The 18,375-nt window shown below is 40.0% G+C and overlaps 1 protein-coding gene across 1 annotated transcript in view; it reads left to right on the forward strand.

Moving 5' to 3' along the window:
* The window catches only part of atrnl1a (attractin-like 1a), a 341,974-nt gene that overhangs the window by 113,585 nt on the left and 210,014 nt on the right, over positions 1 to 18,375 (forward strand). Inside the window, exons 20-21 of the mRNA XM_080869803.1 lie at positions 6,416 to 6,664; positions 7,078 to 7,215. Of these exons, the coding sequence (XP_080725929.1) occupies positions 6,416 to 6,664; positions 7,078 to 7,215 (387 nt within the window). The remainder of the gene's footprint in view (positions 1 to 6,415; positions 6,665 to 7,077; positions 7,216 to 18,375) is intronic.

The raw sequence follows: 18,375 nt of genomic DNA on the forward strand, positions 1-18,375 counted from the left end.
ACTGTCGACCCTAGGCGGAGTAGTCAAACGCAGATTCACTGAGCGCTCAACACAGACAGCATCGTCAGAAGGAAAGTTGATAAAATAAATTACAAATTTTGTATTGTTCGATACATATGCGTACCGAACCGAAAGCACTGTATCGAACGGTTCAATATCGATACGAATATCGTTGCACCCCTAGTAGCTACATAACAACTGACTAGCACCATTACATAACAATGAACCACAAGCTCAGTTTCATGTTTGTTAATAATTATCATGGCCAGTGATCAACAACCATTGGTGTCATTCACAGAGAGTTGAAAAATTGCCACAATTCCAGCACTTTAGCATATACGCTTGTTCACTGATAGTTGTTACCTTGACTCCCCATTCAAATCGGCATTCCTCCCAGTCCAGGATGTGCACATGCTCTTCATTGAAGGTCTGGCCCCTAGCCTGTAAACGTAAAAAGCCTACAAAATCCTGGTTTGATACGGTAACTCTGTGTTTGTGTTTGTGCCGAGGGACTCGATCCTTGGTTTGATTGTTTTTTGTGTAGCATGTCTTGGGGTTTGAAAATCAGAGAGAGATTGTGTTTTCAAAAAAAAAAAATGCACCTCAGCTATTCGTACACTCCTGACACATAAGAGATCACCACTGATTTTCCTTTAGGAAGCAGTTGTCCTTCTGTCTTGGATCACCGGGAGAATTCTTTAGGCATCTTCCCAGCTTTGACAAATGTAACCCTGGGATAACCACATTTACTCAGGCTCTTTTTGATGTGATGTAGCTCTGCTTCGCCTGCCACTGGGTCTTTGAGGACAGTGATGACACCCAGTTTGTGCTCCAGTAGATGATGAGAGTCAAACCTTAAATATTGACCCGTATGTGCTAGTTTACAGTACACATTGACTTTCACGTCCCCCACTACTTATGGCAATGCTAGCCTGTCATTTTTCATATCCTCCCTGTTGAATTTGATGTATTTGTCCAGCGAGTTAATGGCATCTGTGAATTGAGGTAGATCTTGAGATTAGATTTTCAGCCAGGTCTCATCCACATACCTGAACCAATGGCTCTGGGATGTTCTGGGATAGGATAACAGAGCCCTCTTTTCTACTTCCTCCTTATACAAGTTGGCCGTAATAGACGAAACTGGGCAACCTGTAGGACACCCATGTTTCTGCCTGCAGTATTGGCTCTTATAGCTAAAATATGTGTGTTAAGATACTGTTTAAAGAGCAGACATGCTTGGTTGATAATAAAGCTTGGGTTCATCCTGTAAAATATTACAACTACCTCCATACCTTCGGTAACTGGAAAACAATTGAAGTCTCTTATGATATAGCATTCTTATTACAGAGTGTTGTTTAATCTGATTCCATAATGACGTTCCTGACCTTCCCCTCAAAATTCAAAGTGTTCTGAATGTAGTTCGTGAAGCTGGCTATCGACGGGTTGAAGACCAAAGCCAGAAAGCTGTAGGGAACTCATAGGCTACAACCTGCTGCTTTCATTTGTTGTGCTGGAGAAGGAAAGTAGTGGTACAGTCTGCAGTGTGGATATGGGCATTACTTTTCATTACTTTTCAAGTGCAAACTCCAGGACAGAAACAACAATATTATGCTGCTAACACAATTTTGGCTCTTTGCTAGTTTATGCTAACAATAAATTAGCCAAAAGCTCCGAGTTAAACTGAGTGAATCCCGACCCCAGCCCAGCAGTCAGACCCTGAACTCATCCAGGTCTGGAAATCCCAAAAAAATAGTTCTGTTCATCTGGACGTAACGTTTTCAGTGGGGGAAAATTTTCCATCACTCATCCAAGTGATTTCTTCATTCTCACATCATTTTATGGAGAAATGCAAAAATAAAGTTAGAAGTGTTATAAAAAATGCTTTTTTCCTGGGAGTAATTACTTTTAAATTTAAGAAAAGTATTCTTTGTAATATGTGTAAAGCATTATTTTGTTTTTGAAAACAACTGATCACAACAAAGAAGGGAAATACTTCCAAGATACACAAACATTTGACCACACAGCATGCAATTAATCTACAGGAAGGTAATGTCTTTAATATGCAGCTTGGTGATGGTGTTGAATCTCGAAGCAGAGCTAATGAAAACCCAATGAGAATTATTAAGAGAATTGATAAGTGATATTGATAATGGAATCAGAATCTGTAAAATCGTATCATTTCCCATCCCTACACCTCTATAGCAGGTTGTACAGATCCAAGAATAGAGGAAAAATGTGAACTGAGCATTTGACCCTGAGCTTGTGGATCAGTGATTACTTTTACATAATATGCTGACCTTGTTATGTGAAAGTCCATTTTATTATGAAAATCCACCATTGTGTATATGTACTGTAAGTGAGAAAAATACAGAAAAGCACAATAACCCTTTTAAAATGATTTGTTCAATCGTGACTGTAACAGCATCTTTGTATTGCATTTACCAGCCATAATTCATATTTTAATAACTATGAAGTGCAATACATTAAAATTAAATCACCATTGTCCATCATTGTTTACTCGTTACCATTGGTTAAGTGAGAGAAAACGAAGCTCTTTTGCAAGATATTAGAGAAAGTATTTTAAGCCATTTGAAGTATGTAAGTTATTATTTTCTTATTTTAATCTTAACAATATTCAAGAAGGAAAAAAGGAAAAAAATAGCCAGTGGTCAACAGTTTCATCAGTGAATCATGATTAGATCTCATGTTGCTGTTGTTGTTTTTTTTTTTTTTTTTTTCCCACTCTCATGAAGGCACCATCCAAGAGAATATTTTCTCTAGAAATAACCTGGAGCTAATGTCATGCAATGGCACATGGTACAGCTACATCTTTGGTGCTGTTAAGTAAAACTAAGGCCTTGTAAACCCTGTAGGCACTCTATTTTTCCTCTCTCTCCTTCATCTGCTCTGAATCCCAAGACTTCAGGAGGCAATAACCTCTTTAAATTCTTTCCATGTGGAACACAGATGAAGCCAGATAATTGGAAATGCTATTAAAAATAGAAAAGGCTCAGGCAGCGAGAACATAGCAGGTAAATTCAATCATCCATGCAAACTACTGTTATGTAAGGGAACATCTAAGGATCTCTGTATCTTCCGTCCATGCTAGTATTTGTTTTCTTCTACATTCTCTCACTTTTGAATTAATTGCTCTTACTTGTGCCACTTAGTGCCCATTGAGCCCGTTTTATCACATTTGTGGCGTTCAGACTGATGCCTGAAATATTTGGTGCATTTTCTCTCACTAATTTTGACACATTTTGCAAATGAATTGCAGTTCAAAATTTTAGTCAAATCTTACATTAATATTTTGCTGAAAACAGCCTTTAGTCGTGAAGAAATTGTCTTACACTAAAATTACATCTCAAGTCTAAATCCTGTAGCTTTCAAACCATGCAAACCATTGAAACAAGTATCTGCAGACACACAACTATACAATTCACTTTTTGGAGAAAAAAAAAAAGCTGGGGGAAATTTAATTGGTTGTTGAGTAAACATTTTGTCTGTCTTATGGTCCAGAACTGGTTTAGATTGGATATAAATTGAAGAGGAGATAGGCACAAGCTCAGCTGTGACTTACACTGACAGATAAATAGTGTTGCTTCCTTCTCAGTGTGGTTCAAGAAATCGAGAGCCAAATAAGCTGTAGAAAAGAAAATCTTAAAAATTTTGACGTTTTTAAGGAAATGTTTTGTTCATGTGTCTCAATGCTAGATTGTGTAGCATTCATTACTTGGTAAAGACCGATATGTAGTGATGATATATAGTAGTGACATATCATTACTATATTAAGGTATAAAGAATGAGATCACTGATACAAGGGGGGTGGTGAGGTTTCTCCAAAGGGTGGCTGGCATTGCCCTTAGAGTTAAACTAAGTAATTCGGTTATTTGAGAGGGGCTCAGAGTAGAGCCGCTCCTCCACATCAACAGGAGCCAGTCGTTTGGACATCTGAGTAATAGGCATCCTAGTCAGATGCCCAAACCATCTTGGGAGATATCCTAGGGAGTCTGCTTGGATCTGGACTCTTATTCTGACGTGCCTACTGGGAGAAGAACCAGGAGTAGGCCGAGGACACACTGGAGAGATGACATCTCTTGGATGGCCTGGGAATGGCTCAGTGTTACCCTGGACAAGCTGGAGGAAGTGGCCGGGGAGAGGGAGATCTGGGCTTCGCTGCTGTCCCCACGACCCGGGCTGGGATAAGTGGAAGAAGATGGATGGATGGAGCAAAGAGTAATGTCAGACTGGTTTGCACTCAAGTATATTAAAAAAATGTGTCATTGTCCGGGGACTATGTATTGAGCATTACTAAGACTGAAGCAAAAATTGTGGCCCTGCACTGAGAGTCTGACCTGACCTGGAGGGACAAACAACAGCTGTCACAGAATGAGAACAGATTGGATCTATTAAATCAAAGAATTCTCTTTTCATGAAAAATGAATAAATAAAAAGATCTGGCAGAAGAGAATTGGAGTTGGTACCAAAATCTGCCAACATAAATGCAATGGACTGATATTTTTAAATGGTAAACAGGCCTGGTATATTTATTGGATATTAAAGTCTGCTCTTGGGTATGTAAATGTGTGCTTTTCTGTCAGCGGAAACCCTACCATGTGGTGGATTAGGGATATTCTGTTGAACCGCCTTTCTTTGAACTACTGACTTTAGTGAAAGATCAAGTGAGCTGTAAGAAGAGAAGGGCAAAAAGAGATGAACTAAGGGGAGGTGAAAGTAAAAAGGGAAAAGAGCGCAGTGGGAGAGCAGACAAAAAAGAGAGGATGAAGGAAAAGTAGAGCGGTTCCGTCGCTTGTGATTTCATTTGTGCCTAAAAGGGTTTTAGACGAATAAATGGAAAAAATCAAATTAAATCAAAATGACAGAATATGTAAAAGAGGGTATAATGGTGGAAAAAGCAGCAGTGAATGAGCACGAGATGGGGAGATGCCTTAGTGAATAGAAACGGAGAAAGAAGGATAGGACTGTGGCAGAGAGGAGATAAAGAGCAAATCTGAAAAAGGGGGAGCAGAAGTTGGTAATTACAAAGTGGGAGAGAGAACAAATGAATCAGCATTGCTGAAGCTGAATAATGCAACAGCGTAGCTTGCAAACACACAGAGGACAAGGAGTGTATTTCAAGCAGGAACGCATAGAGAAGGAAACAGATACTGGTTCGGCTGGAACATCTGTGGCTTATGAAAATGCCTCATGTTCAAAAGAGAAAGAAGTTCTGGTGAAAATGCAAATGTTACGCATTCGAATCATCTCACTGGGCTATAAGAAACAACACCTCGCATACCTCCTCTCAACCTTTTGGTTTCTTGTGTACACGGCAAGATACCCACAAAGTCTCTTTGTCAGTGTGTACTTCCACCCTGGCTTTGTAGACTAAAATTCATCATGACAAGAAGATGAGCTGAACTGGAGAACAAGAGCAAAACAAGAATGAGATTCAAAAACAAGCTGTAGAGTTAACTTTGGAAGGCCAGAGACTCTAGAAGAAAAAAAATCTAATGTTCGTCACCGATTGCCTGCTCTCTGCAGCGTTTGCTGAACTAAAAAGGCTTCAGTATGGAGATTTTCAGTTTTCTTCTACAACTATTAAATGCCATACCTTAAAAACATAATGCCATTTTTAAATCCCACTAGTAAAGTGTTTTTTGAATGTCACCTCCACTTTATGAATACAAATGCTCCTCTGAACATGTGGAATGGCATGGCAAAGAAAAGCCCATTTATTTCTAAATGTTGAGGGTCAAAGAAAAGGTGAAAGCAAAAGATGCAAACAATATTAGACGGTGTAGATTACATCCCAGAAGGCTTTTATGGTGTTTATGCTTTTATTCAACCTGTTGGGAAGAATTGTAAGTGTAAAAGACAGAATATGGTTAAAATCAGCTTTTAAGGTTTCAAACCAAATGTGTGTTGAACATGTCTCTCACACACAGATAAGACTGGTGCTGAAGTATATGATAGTAGTTCTACATATTTAAAAGGTTTTGAGTTTGAAATGCTGCACTAACTAATATGTTGGGAACACAACTGGTTTTTGTGCCTCTAAAGTATAATCGGTAAAATTTGTCAATATTTTACTATCAAATGTAAATTGAGTGACCCATTAGTTGAATGTTCATATTCAAATGAACATATCCAGATACACTGATGTTGTGACCTTTAAAACTATGCCAGAGAGACTGAAATATCATGGAGTAACATTACTTATTTTCCTTGGGCAGTAAGCAGCTTAAGGTAACTATTGTTATGATTTGGTGCTATAGAAATAAAACTGAATTGGACTGAATTGCATTGTCATCCTGACTACACAAGCAAAATTATCTTCCGTGACTGTAAAGTTTGCATGCTTGTATGCAAGTTTATATTTGATTTCTTTCTTTTTACATCCCTTATCTGTCAGCCCAAAACTGTTCAGGTCTGAGGACGTGCGCCGAGTGTCTGGAGAGGGTGGAGTGTGGTTGGTGCGGTGATCCCAGTAACACCGGTAGGGGCATTTGCATGGAGGGCTCCTACAGAGGCCCTCTAAAGCCTGTGACCGCAAAGGCAGGGCCCAGAGACCGGGATAAACTGCGAGACAGGGACATGGTGGTGGATCAGGGTCTCTGTTCATCAGACAGAGGCTACAACTGGGCTTTTATCCAGTGCCCCGGTGAGTGAACCACGAGACCAGACTGGACCAGATGACACCAAGGTTAAGCTTTGTGGACTCACCTTTCATACCCTGTAATTGAGTATCCCACTTAATATGAATAGTGTAGCCTCTTCTGGCTGCGGTGTTTTATCTGCTGCTAGAACTGAAGTAGGAAATGTGCATTTTCAATAGTTACCCACTTCATCTATAAGTATGCGATTGCCAAGTGATTCTGATAGTGAGCAATGTGTATGATGGAAGCAGAAAAAATATTAGGAACTCCTTTCAATGCGACGTTCAGCACAAATAAAATGATAACCTTTGCAGGTATTTATTGTAGTGTTCTTGCATTAAAACCACTTATGGTGAAGTGAAGATGATGTGTACTACTGCACATGCTTTCTTATGTTCCTATGAATGTTCTCTTCCAGCATGCCAATGTAACGGTCACAGCAGGTGTGTGAACGGCAGCGTATGCGAACACTGTGGAAACCTGACAGCAGGGACGCACTGCCAGAGCTGCATGCCTGGTTACTATGGCGACCCCACCAATGGAGGGAAGTGTAATGGTAAGTGCAAAGGTCACGGAGGTTAATAACTTTAATTTTGATGAGCATCAGCAAACCTTGTCAGTGCTCTGCAGAAACATCCTGTTCTGTGTGTGTCTGTGAAATAAGTTCATTTAAACGCAGCAGAAACATTTTGGCAGACATTCCCTATTTTAACAGCTTTCAGACGTGTAAAAATATTACTTGTAACCAGCAGTTTACAGCATTGTAATGGCCACAAACAACCTGGTGGGGGCAGTATTTAGAAGGCATGATTCCCAGCTTTGGTTCCTTTAGAGCTTGTGGTCACCAGCAGGACACCGGATGAAACCTGAAATGTATGTAGTACGAAGAGGAATGCAGTGTGTGCTTTTCCTTTATTATTTTTTCTTTCTTTCAAACCTTCAGAGTGAAGATGAACACACACAGATCTGTATGTTTTGATTAGAAGCAACCTCTCAGCAGTTCCTCCTCACTTTTTTTTTTTTTTTTTTTAAATGCTTCATATGGAAATAATTGTAGTGCATAATCCAGCAGTCGAAACAGGAGAGCGTGTGAGTGTGGGATGAACCCACAGGAAAGCATGTGTTAGTGGAGTTAAGCGTGATTTGAAGGCTTCTGGAGTCTGGTTTGGGAAGGTATGGGTCTTGATAGGAAAAAAAAAACCCATCAGCGCCAGGAGAGTGTAATGAATGAGTGAGTGACTGCTAGAGTGTGAGTGAGGGAGGGAGAAGTGAGAAGGTGTAGGAGCATCAGTCTCACAGTGACAGATGTGCGTTTTGGCTTGGCGGCGGCATGACATTAAATCGCTCTTAATCATTTTCTTATTTCCTGAGTTGACTGGTGTCTCTGTCCCTGGCGGCTTTTTGCAAGGAGCATGGCGCTGATAGATGCACGCCTCTCTACGCCCCCATACAGTACAGCCTTTAATACAGTTTCTCTTCTTTTTTTTGGCTTTATTTTCCTCTGTATCCTGTCTTTTGGCTTTTCTCGTGGTCTCCTTAACATCCCCTGGTCACATTTTCCCAGCTGTGTTTCTCTCCATGCTCTACACATTTCCTCTTCTTGACACCTCTTTAATATTTCCTCCATATGTTTTATGTCATATTCAACTTTCTTTTTTCCATTCTTCTTCTCTCCTTACTTCCTCACTTTATTCCTCATGTCCTTTCCCTATTTAATTTAGTTGTCTAATCTTTTTCCTAAACTGTTAACTATCTACTTTTTTTCTCTTTGTCACATTATCAGGATTTGAGTGATCACGGGCGCTGTGCTGTTAGGAGTAATTTTGTTCTGTGAGGGTTTCTATGGTCAAACTGGTCACTGTTGAGAGTCCAGACATGCATATAACTTTAAAAAGTTATATGCATTCTAAAGTAGTTGGAGAAGGCAGCGAGGACAGCTTTGTGGGCTTTGACGAAGACATCTCCTATAGCCACGGTGTATAGAGAACAAATCACCCTGCCTCAGAGAGGGTTACCTGGTCACCACCTGGGCCAGGCCTGGTGTGTTCCTACTGGCACAGCTCAAAAGAGCGACATGGGGCTTACCTTCCTCTAAGCCAGGGGTCTTGAACTCCAGGCCTCGAGGGCCAGTGTCCTGCAGGTTTTAGATGTGTCCTTGATCCAACACAGCTGATTTAAATGGCTGAATTAGCTCCTCAACATGTCTTGTAGTTCTCCTGAGGCCTGGTAATGAACTAATCATTTGAATCAGGTGTGTTGACCCAGGGTGACATCTAAAATCTGCAGGACACCGGCCCTCGAGGCCTTGAGTTTGAGACCCCTGGCAACCACAGTGTTGTGTTTATGTTTTACATTTTATTTTCTTCTTTGGCATATATGTGCTGGTTAAACTGGATTTCTTAACAAACTAATATCATCCATAATGTCTTTTTTCTTCTTTGACTACAGTGACTGCACTGATAATATAAGGGAAATCCTCCTTCAGCCTTAAATCCATCTATCCGTACCTCTTTTCACATCACCTTATATTTTTTTCTCTTTTACACTTCAGCTGTTTGCTCTCTTAGACCCTACAGCAACTCTTTGTCATCGCCATCTTTTTGTGTCACCTGTCCATCATTTCTATCAATATCCATTTTCTCCATCTTTCTTTATAAAAGGGACCACTAGATTTACCTTGGGCTAAATGGCTGGGAGGCAGTGATGTGTGGCCGATTACGGTGCTGAATGATAGAGACACAGCTTTGTCCCTAGCAGGAAGGGGAAAGGCCTGTGCTCATAGCATTGTAAAGAGTATGGGACAGCAAGACAGTGGGGGGAAAAGAGTGAGAGAGACAGAAGCAAAGACAGGCTGACAGGGGAAAAAAAAGATAAAAGCATGTGGTGAGATTTACAAGGTTAATATCGGTGGAAAAGGACAGTTGCCCTTGGACAGAGAGACGATGAAGGAGTAGAGGAGGAGATGGAGGGATAAATAGAGAAGAAGAGATGGAGGACGGACAGAGGAGAGGGGAGTCTGTCCGTTCCCCTGTCCCCGTGACAGATGATTAACTAACCTTGTCAAATCTGGATGAAGTCTGTGTCTGTGTCTATGCATGTGTATGCCGGGCATTAGTGTCCCTTTTCTCTGACTATTCCATTCACCTTGTCCTGCACACATACAAACGCGCCCACAACCACACCAACCTTTAGAGCCGCAGCTGACAAAATGTTAGATGTTTGGTTAGACTTTCAGGCCCTCAGAGGAGAACATACATTTTAGTGTGACAGGAAGCATGCATGTTTTATACACATTCTGGCTGTTTTTGTTCTGTTGATATTTTTTTTTACAGCAGAGAGACAGACTGGTGATTCTTAAAACATTTTATAATAAATTTGTCATAGTTGGGTTTGCCCTGGAGTGTTTACTTGCTTTCTAGAGGAAAACATCCACACCTGGGAGTATTACAACCTGAGTTGTACTCTTGTACCACGATCTACACAATGCCTGACCTCCAGCCTGTTCAGTGGCCTCATGTGGGCCATTTAGCCACCAAACAGCGCTTGACCATAAGGACTGAGTTACGGTGCATTTACACATCTTTGTGTAGGTGTTACAAAGGCTGTGTGTAGGTGAACATACAAAAGGATTGTTAAATATTACCTGACGCTCTCTTTGTTCTAAAATTATGAATTGGGGGTCTTTGTCAACAAAGATGTTAATTTGTGGTTGGCTTTGTTGCTGCCATGAAGGTGTCCAGTTACCACTGTGGCCTCTTTTTTTTTTTTTTTTTTTTTCCTGGTCTGTACATGCTGATGTCCTTTGGTGGTGGCAGTCTCCAGCAGCTTCCATTAGGAGACAGGCTGACGCATTACAATCAGGTCCACACATTTGTATAATGACAACATTTTTGTAGTTTTCCCTGTATTTTTTTCCCATCCGCCACACTGGATGTTAAATAATGAACTGTCATTGAAGTGCAGACTTTGAGCATTATTTCACAGGGTCCAACAACATTATTACTTCAAGTGCTTGTCCCACACCTGGATAAATGAGGAGGGTTGTGACAGGAAGGACAGCCAGTGTAAAATCTTTTTGCATCTTTGCCAAATAAGACATGGAGATTATCAAGAAAGACATTCACATATCAGATTGGTTGAGGTGATTGCCCCTGGTGCAACAAGTCATTGCTGGAAACTGTGCTACTTTTTGCTGAGGAGAAAGTAAGAGGAGGGGGGAAAGGAGTGTAACGACAGGCTGGACTGTGGAGGTGAGTAGCAAATTTAAAAGTAGGGTCACAAGTAAAGGGAGATAGTTTACTGATATGATGGAAAACACATAGGAAGTAAGTGTGCAGGAGACCGGGTGGCAAGGAAGTAAAGCCAGGAGTATTAAAGGTAGATTCAAGCTGTTCTACAGGAAAATCATTAAGGAAAAGTGTGCGAATAGTGTTGTGAAGGTGAATAGTGTGTCTAGAGCTGGAAGTCAAAGGGGTGCAGGGCTCGCAAAATCGCCCGACGGGCAGGGCTGAGATAGCTTTTGGTCGCCCGACCGGAGATGTCGCTAGCCCCGGGACGTCAGGCTAGCGATTCATCACCGCGAGCCCTGCGGTGATGTTCAGTGTTATTCGTGTGTATGCCCCACAGGTTGGATGTCATCTAGAAGAAGTAGTCTTGATTAAGGCCTGGTTTAGATTTCTGCAGAGTCTTTGTAGAGCATACAGTGTAATCTATGTGGTCGACTTATGTTTCCAGCATTTATGCTTATTTGTGTGCATTATGTGTTAATTACTGTGTGGTTGTGTGCCTGTGTTTTACATTAGGTGTCATCCAATAGAAACAAATAAGATGCCACCCTCTTTTATCCCCGCTGGGTCCCATCTCTCTGTTGTGATGTGTCTGTCTAGAATTTTCACTTCTTTGTACATCTCTCATGTCCATTCTAGTTTCAGTCATCTCTTTCTGGGAATTTATTCCTTATATTGAGACAATGATTGTTATTCTATCACTAAAAAAATTTTAAAACTCCAGTGAAAGGATCTGCAAAAAGTAGCTGGAAGTGCACAGGAGTAGTTGATGGTGCTTACAGGCCAGTCATAATAGTGTAGTTACATTTCTAGAGAGGTGCACTTCAGGTTATGGTATAGTGTTCAGAGGGTTTGTAAATTTCCAGCTGAAGCATAAATCTTCAGTAATTTGGATGAAGTGGTGGAGTGTGTCTCCTGGGACTGGTGACAGAGAAAGAGGAAGGCAGTGGCAAGGATTAAATGGTGGAAGTTGAAAAAGGAAGAATGTTGCACAGAGTTCAGGAAGGAGTTGAGACAGGCTCTGGGTGGTAAGGAATGGTTACAGATGATGGGAATGTACTGCTGAAGTATTGATGGAAACTGAGAGACACATTTGAAGTGTCATCTGGAGAGAGATGACACTTTGGAGGATGGTGGTGGAATGAGGAAGCACAAGAAAGTATTCAAAGTAGACAGGGGTACTGGTAAGTTAAGTGTATAGCAGAGGGAAAGCCTTATAGTGAGTTGTATGTGAGGCTGGACACTAAGGAAAAAGGAAGGGACCTGTATTAATTGGTGTGGCTTGGAGTGGCATCAGCTCATTACGCCTCCCCTGTTCAAAAGAGTGTGCCCGGACCTGGAGGTGGTTGTTGTGTGTAGGACACAGCTGAAAAGCTGCGGCCGTGTTTCAAGGCAAAAGCAACCAAAATAAAGGGTGTAAAGTGGGAACGATGTGGTCGGGTCTGTCATTCCCGTTACAATTGGTTAGGTAGAAAAATTAAGACAGAAGGTATGTGTAACAAGTTAGGATAATTGATGAAAAGAGTCCTTGAGAAGTAGGAAATAGTGCTTTGAGGAGCTGATTAATGAAGAAAAGAAGAGAAAATAGGATGGAAGAAGGACAGTTAGTGAATCAGAAAATGCAATCAATTGGTAAGGAGGAAGTGGGGGCAGCTATGAAGAGTAGAAAGGCAGCTGGTAAAGGTGACATAACTGTGAAGGTATGGAGTTGTCAAGAAGAGAGCGCAGTGGAGTTTTTAACCAGATTGTTCAAAAGTGAGACGATGCCTAAGGATTGGAGAAGAAGGTGCCAATTTTCAAGAATAAGGGCGAAGTGCAGAGCTGTAACTACAGAGGGATAAAGTTGATGAGTCAAACAATGAAGACAGTCTGGTTAATCAGTTACTGGTATATCTTGTGTACTTCTTATAAATATCTGTTGTGCTTTAACAATAAATAACACAAATCTTTAAAAGTGCAATTCTTTAACACACTCAAACTAAGAAGACAAAAAAACAAAAGATTTGTCAACATAATTGACTGTTGACTTTCATTTATTTTGTGGTGAGAGTAGACGCCCAGCTAACATATGATTCATTCTGTTTCCTGATTTTTGGGGGAATGCAATTTCTTGGCCTCTGTTTGCTTTGTATGGTATGAATATAGCTGCATATCCTCATTATTTACCAATTCAGAATAAATAAGGCTTTTAGAATAATCGGAATGCTGTGGCACATATGTGGCTCTTTCCCTCAACCAAGTTCCTCATACTCATCTCATTTCTTGTATTCAAATTATGTATTTCTTTTAAAATATTTCTAAATATATTTTTTGGGTATTGCTCAGCCTCGGTGAAAAGTCATAAATAGCAAACAGACCACGGACCTTCTGTGCTGCCCTCTCAATTGTCTTCCAGGCAAGACTTGAGCATGTATTATGTCTTCTTGAGCTTGTTATCCTTTGCTACCCAGTGCTTCAGCATATAATGCTCCCCTGCCATCGGCACCTCCCGTTGAACAGTTTTATTGCTTCCATAAATTTTGCATGATTCACATCAGTAGCTCCCTGTCTCCATTGCACTCTGATACTCCATCTTTCTCTGCACCACCTCACTTGCTCTCTCTGGCTGTCTCGGAGTCGCGGTGAATGTCTGATACACAGAAACGCTTCACATTTCAAAGGTAGCTACTGGGGCTTGGGGATGTTTTGTCACTTATCTGTATGGTTTCATCATTTCTTACAGGTTCAGCTCAGGTCAGTACTTGTTTCTTGTGTGATACAAAGAACTTCTTCAGTGTCCTTTAGTGTTCAAGCCTGACGAGATTAATAAATCTACAGAAGCTTACAAGAATAGGCAATCTGCTATGAATTAACTGACAGAAAGAGAAAGGAGGACTTAGTTGTGGAGAATTTTTTTCAGTCAGGAGTTTTAGTTTTGTTTTAGTTTTTTTCTCATCACACATCTTGTCAACACGGCAGCACTTATTTTCCAGTTGACTCCAGACAGTCGATTGATGGTTTACTTGTGAAAAAACCCAAAGAGGCTGAGAACTAGAAACCAACATGAAAGTCCTTCGATGACCACTTAGGTTGGCTCCAAAAGTGGGTGAATCCCCTTAGATTCTCATGTTAAAGTCATAGATAAAGAAACAAAACCAAAACATGTTTGTGGTCTCTGTACAGTAGCTATTTTTTTCTTTTGCCAACAACTGTACAGGGAGTTAAGTATAACAAAAAAGAGCTAAACATCCAGAGATGAACACCTTATCTGGTTATTTAGTTTTCCTTTTGGAGAGACATTAATATCTGTAACATTATGCGCTACAGATGCGCTGCTCATTGGTTCAGATGTTTTAAATGGCCTATATTTACGTTTCCCTGATGAGCAGCCTCTTGCAGACAAGTGACCCAAGACAGCAGCACAGTGGAAGTAATTCAAAGTTTGTTGAAACGCTTTAAAACCTCTTCAGGATGGAGTTTAGTGGATGTTTTGGATGGTGTCCTCAGTCCTCACCCTCAGTCTCTGAGCTACTATTTGTCTATTTCTGGCTTAAGTAGAAGGAGTTTTGGATCAGGCGTGACTCATGAGTTGAATCCCTTTGTTGGTCATAGACACATAAACTGTGTTTTTATTGAATTTTGAAGCCAACCTCCAATATCACAGGAAAATGCCCACAAAAAAGAAATCAGTTGGATGACTGTAAGGCATTGCTGCTCTATGAGCGAGTTAAGTTTGTTTTTTTGTATTTAATGTTTAAATATGAACATTACTGATGATTATTTGGTAAAGGTGGCATCTCATGTTCCAACTGATGCCTTTTTGTTTTCCCTTTCTCTGTTTCAGTCTGTCCCTAGTTTGAGGTTTTGATGTACAGTCTCTAAGCGGGGTGTGACTGCAGGAGCTCTTTGTAAATTTGTGTTCAGTGCTGGAGCTATAGAGATGAGTGCTGTCTCTGCAAGAAACTGGCAACCCAGTAGCATCAACCACAGAATGGGACAGATAGAACAGCAGGGTTGTGTGTGTGTGTGTGTGTGTGTGTGTGTGTGTGTGTGTGTGTGTGTGTGTGTGTGTGTGTGTGTGTGTGTGTGTGTGTGTGTGTGTGTGTGTGAGTGAAGGAGATCAGACAGAGCCGGCTGCTGTTCAGCTTCAACAGCAGTGGAATAGCAGAGGAGGGATGCTGACTGCAGAGTCGCTCCATTCACTCTTCTCTGTGGAAATGCTGCCAAATTCACTCTCACCTGCTGTCTCGAGTATGTCTTTGTGAGTGCGTGTGTTTATGTGTGTTTGTGCATTTTTTTAAACATTTTTTTTTTGCCTTTAAATATGCTTGTGTGTGTTTATGTACCTGTGGATCCCTGTGGCAGAATTGCAAACTACCCAGCATTCGTAGCGGTATCCAGTCATCTCCCCCCTGGCAGCTCTATTCCTGGCATGTGACTGGTCAACACAAAAACACATAGACAAACCCAAAACACACAAGCAGACCCACACACAAAACCACACACGTACAAACACTTCTGTAAATATGATTTCAAACGGCTTTTGAATCCTTTTTGATCTCCAGTCAGTGGAAATAGTGTTTTTGAAGTCTTTCTGCAGCTGTGACTCATGTCTCATCTAGAATAAGCCGCTTTCTTTGAGACTCTCATTTATGGCATTCAGCTCAAAGAGAGATTAACCGGCATGCATTTAATAAATTAGTTCATGTGCTATCATGGAAGACAAGAAGTTGTGCTGAATATACTAAAATAATGTATCCTTTACCTTTGACAACTTTTTTCTTACAAATGCAACCACAACAGTTCACACAAAAATAATATTTTAGGGTAAATGTGATTTTTGCTTTGCAAGGTAAAAATGGTGTGCATACTCCTAACTGGGGCCACTGACCATGCATGGTTGACTAAAACAGCATTACAGGTTTTTAAAATTAAGTGGAGACCATGCAGAGAAATGTAATAGTATAGAATGTAGGGGGTCAGTGAGGTACTGAGGGTCTTGCAGGTGAGGAGTCTTTGAGGTTGAACCCCGATAAGCTTCTGCAGCATCATTTGTCCTGTTCATGTATATTTTTTAAATGCATCAGTTTGGATTTGTACAATGTTGAACAGTGTCTCCTGAATCTCTGGGCCTGCCTTAGGTTTTTACAGTGCTTAGATGCTGACCAGGCCCTGGGGGGTTGGTGGTATTTGAGGGATTTTAAATAATATTTTGTGTTTTTGACTTTTATATTTACCATATTTGGGAAAGAGAGATGATTTTTTGGCTTTTAAGACAAAACACTATTCAATTCACCAAATAATGAAATATTTAATACCAGTGCCACACATTCACAATCGCTGTGATCCCACTGCAGTCCTCCCTGATTTTGCTCCATCTGTCAGTTGAAACATGCATAACAGAAAAGAATGAGGTATAAAAAATTACTTTATTTCTGTTGGTAGAATATTCTGTATAGGATCAGTAAGCAGGTTTATGTTCAGTGGAGGTAGTGTTTTGTGAGTGTGTGTAGCTACTAGCCTATATTTAAAACTAGACTTAAAGTAATTATAAAAGAGAGAAATTAATTTCAGTTCATTTATGTCACTTTTCATGTATCTTTAATTTAATTGCTTAGCTTAGTTTTTTTTTCCTCTTCTTGACAATGAAAAATATAATTTGGCAAAGTACGCCGATGTTTTGCAGAATCGCCAAACAGTAACGTTTGTTAGGTGAGTGACTTGAAATCATCAGAACACCAGATAAATCTGCATTTGGAGAAAGAGTTGATACTTCACATATTACAAAGAAGAAAGTGAAAAATAACATCCTTAGATAGAACTGAGAGTCGGTTAATTAACAGCTTACTGCAAGTGTGAAAGCCATCGCTTTTATATGTGAGTAATATTAAGTGACAGCAGCGTGTCAGGCTAAGACAGATGTGCACTTGCACATCTGTACTACTTGGGCAGCACTATAAGCACTTATATATACACATACATTATAATCATCCACTATATGATGTCTATATTCTGGTCTGCAGGCCAATCAACACATATGGTCAATCAACACGCATTCCTGAATGCGTTTCATATTCAGGAAATCCACTGGAAATAAAGGCGCTGCTGACCATATGTGTGACCTCTAATTAAATCATAGCAACTCTTTCTGAATTGGCCAGCATGAGGAACTGAATCTGAATCAATATGTAGTTAAGAATTGACCAAAGTGATCTTTTAATAACCATCTTATTTAGGAAACTATTTCCAAGTTTGCCAAATCTGCATAGACTTTATTTAGATGGCTGCTTATTATAAGGAATAAACACCTGAATATGGATCTCTTTTTATTTATCTATTTATCTATTTGTAGATGACAAACATAGCGCTGCAGCTACAGTATGTGTGCTTCACTTCTCCTGCAGCTGATGATTCCACACATCGTGTGCCTACATTGCTGAATTGCAAAGAATTGTTTAGTTGGTGTTATGGAAAGAGATTTTTTATTTACTGTTGGGCTATCATTGTATGATCTCTACCTTACAATTTAAAGAGCTTTGAGCTGACTGCTGTTATGATTTGGTGCTTTATAAATACAATACATAAAACAACCCTGCAGTGTACTCTCTGAGTACAAAAAAGTATTTGTATCAGGATTGATTTTAAATGTAGTTAACGTGATCTTTATGCAGAGCAGCACACATCAAATCTGTACTTGTATACATTTAATGTTCTTTTTTTTATTGATTGATGCCCCCAATGTTGCAGTTGGATAGCTTATTATATTATAATCTAGCAATGGCATATTTTAGTGGTGATTTTTTTGTTTAATATAAATAACCTAAAACTGCACATTAACAAAATAAAAGCTTTAAAACATATTTTAATATAAGTAGAAGTAGCATGCATATGAATGAGTAAGTTACTATTGGCAGTGATCACTGTGGTTCATTATAGAATGGAAACGAATGAAGAAAAAGGGGGAAAAATTATTATGAAGAGCTGTTATTTACAATGCCTCATTTATAATGTTGCATTTAGCTGTACTGAATTTTTTCAGCTCTAAATACCTAATTGAAATATATGCTGTTATTAGCTTAGACTTACAGTGGAAAAAGTGTTTACCCTCTTCCTGATTTTCCTTTTTTTTTTTTAAATGGAAACCAAAATGTAGTTTCTAAGTAAATGCGTTTATTTTTAAGGGGAAAGAAATCCAAATGTGCATGATCCTGTGTGAAAAGTGATTTCTGAAAAACTGAGATGAGCCTTTATTTCTTTTGCTCAGCAGTGATTTTCTTGGAACTCCATGCAGGCCATTTTTGTCTCTTTGTTATGTTGGAGTTATGAATACTGACCTTAACTGAGGCAAATTAGGCTTGGAGTTCATTGGGTGTTTTTGCTGCACTTTTGGGGTAATTTTGGTTGGTTGCCATTTGTGCATAATGGTCACTGTGGTTCGCTGGAATCCCACA

This window comes from Rhamphochromis sp. 'chilingali', assembly GCF_963969265.1.
Source record: "Rhamphochromis sp. 'chilingali' genome assembly, chromosome: 20".
In the NCBI taxonomy this organism is placed as follows: domain Eukaryota; kingdom Metazoa; phylum Chordata; class Actinopteri; order Cichliformes; family Cichlidae; genus Rhamphochromis; species Rhamphochromis sp. 'chilingali'.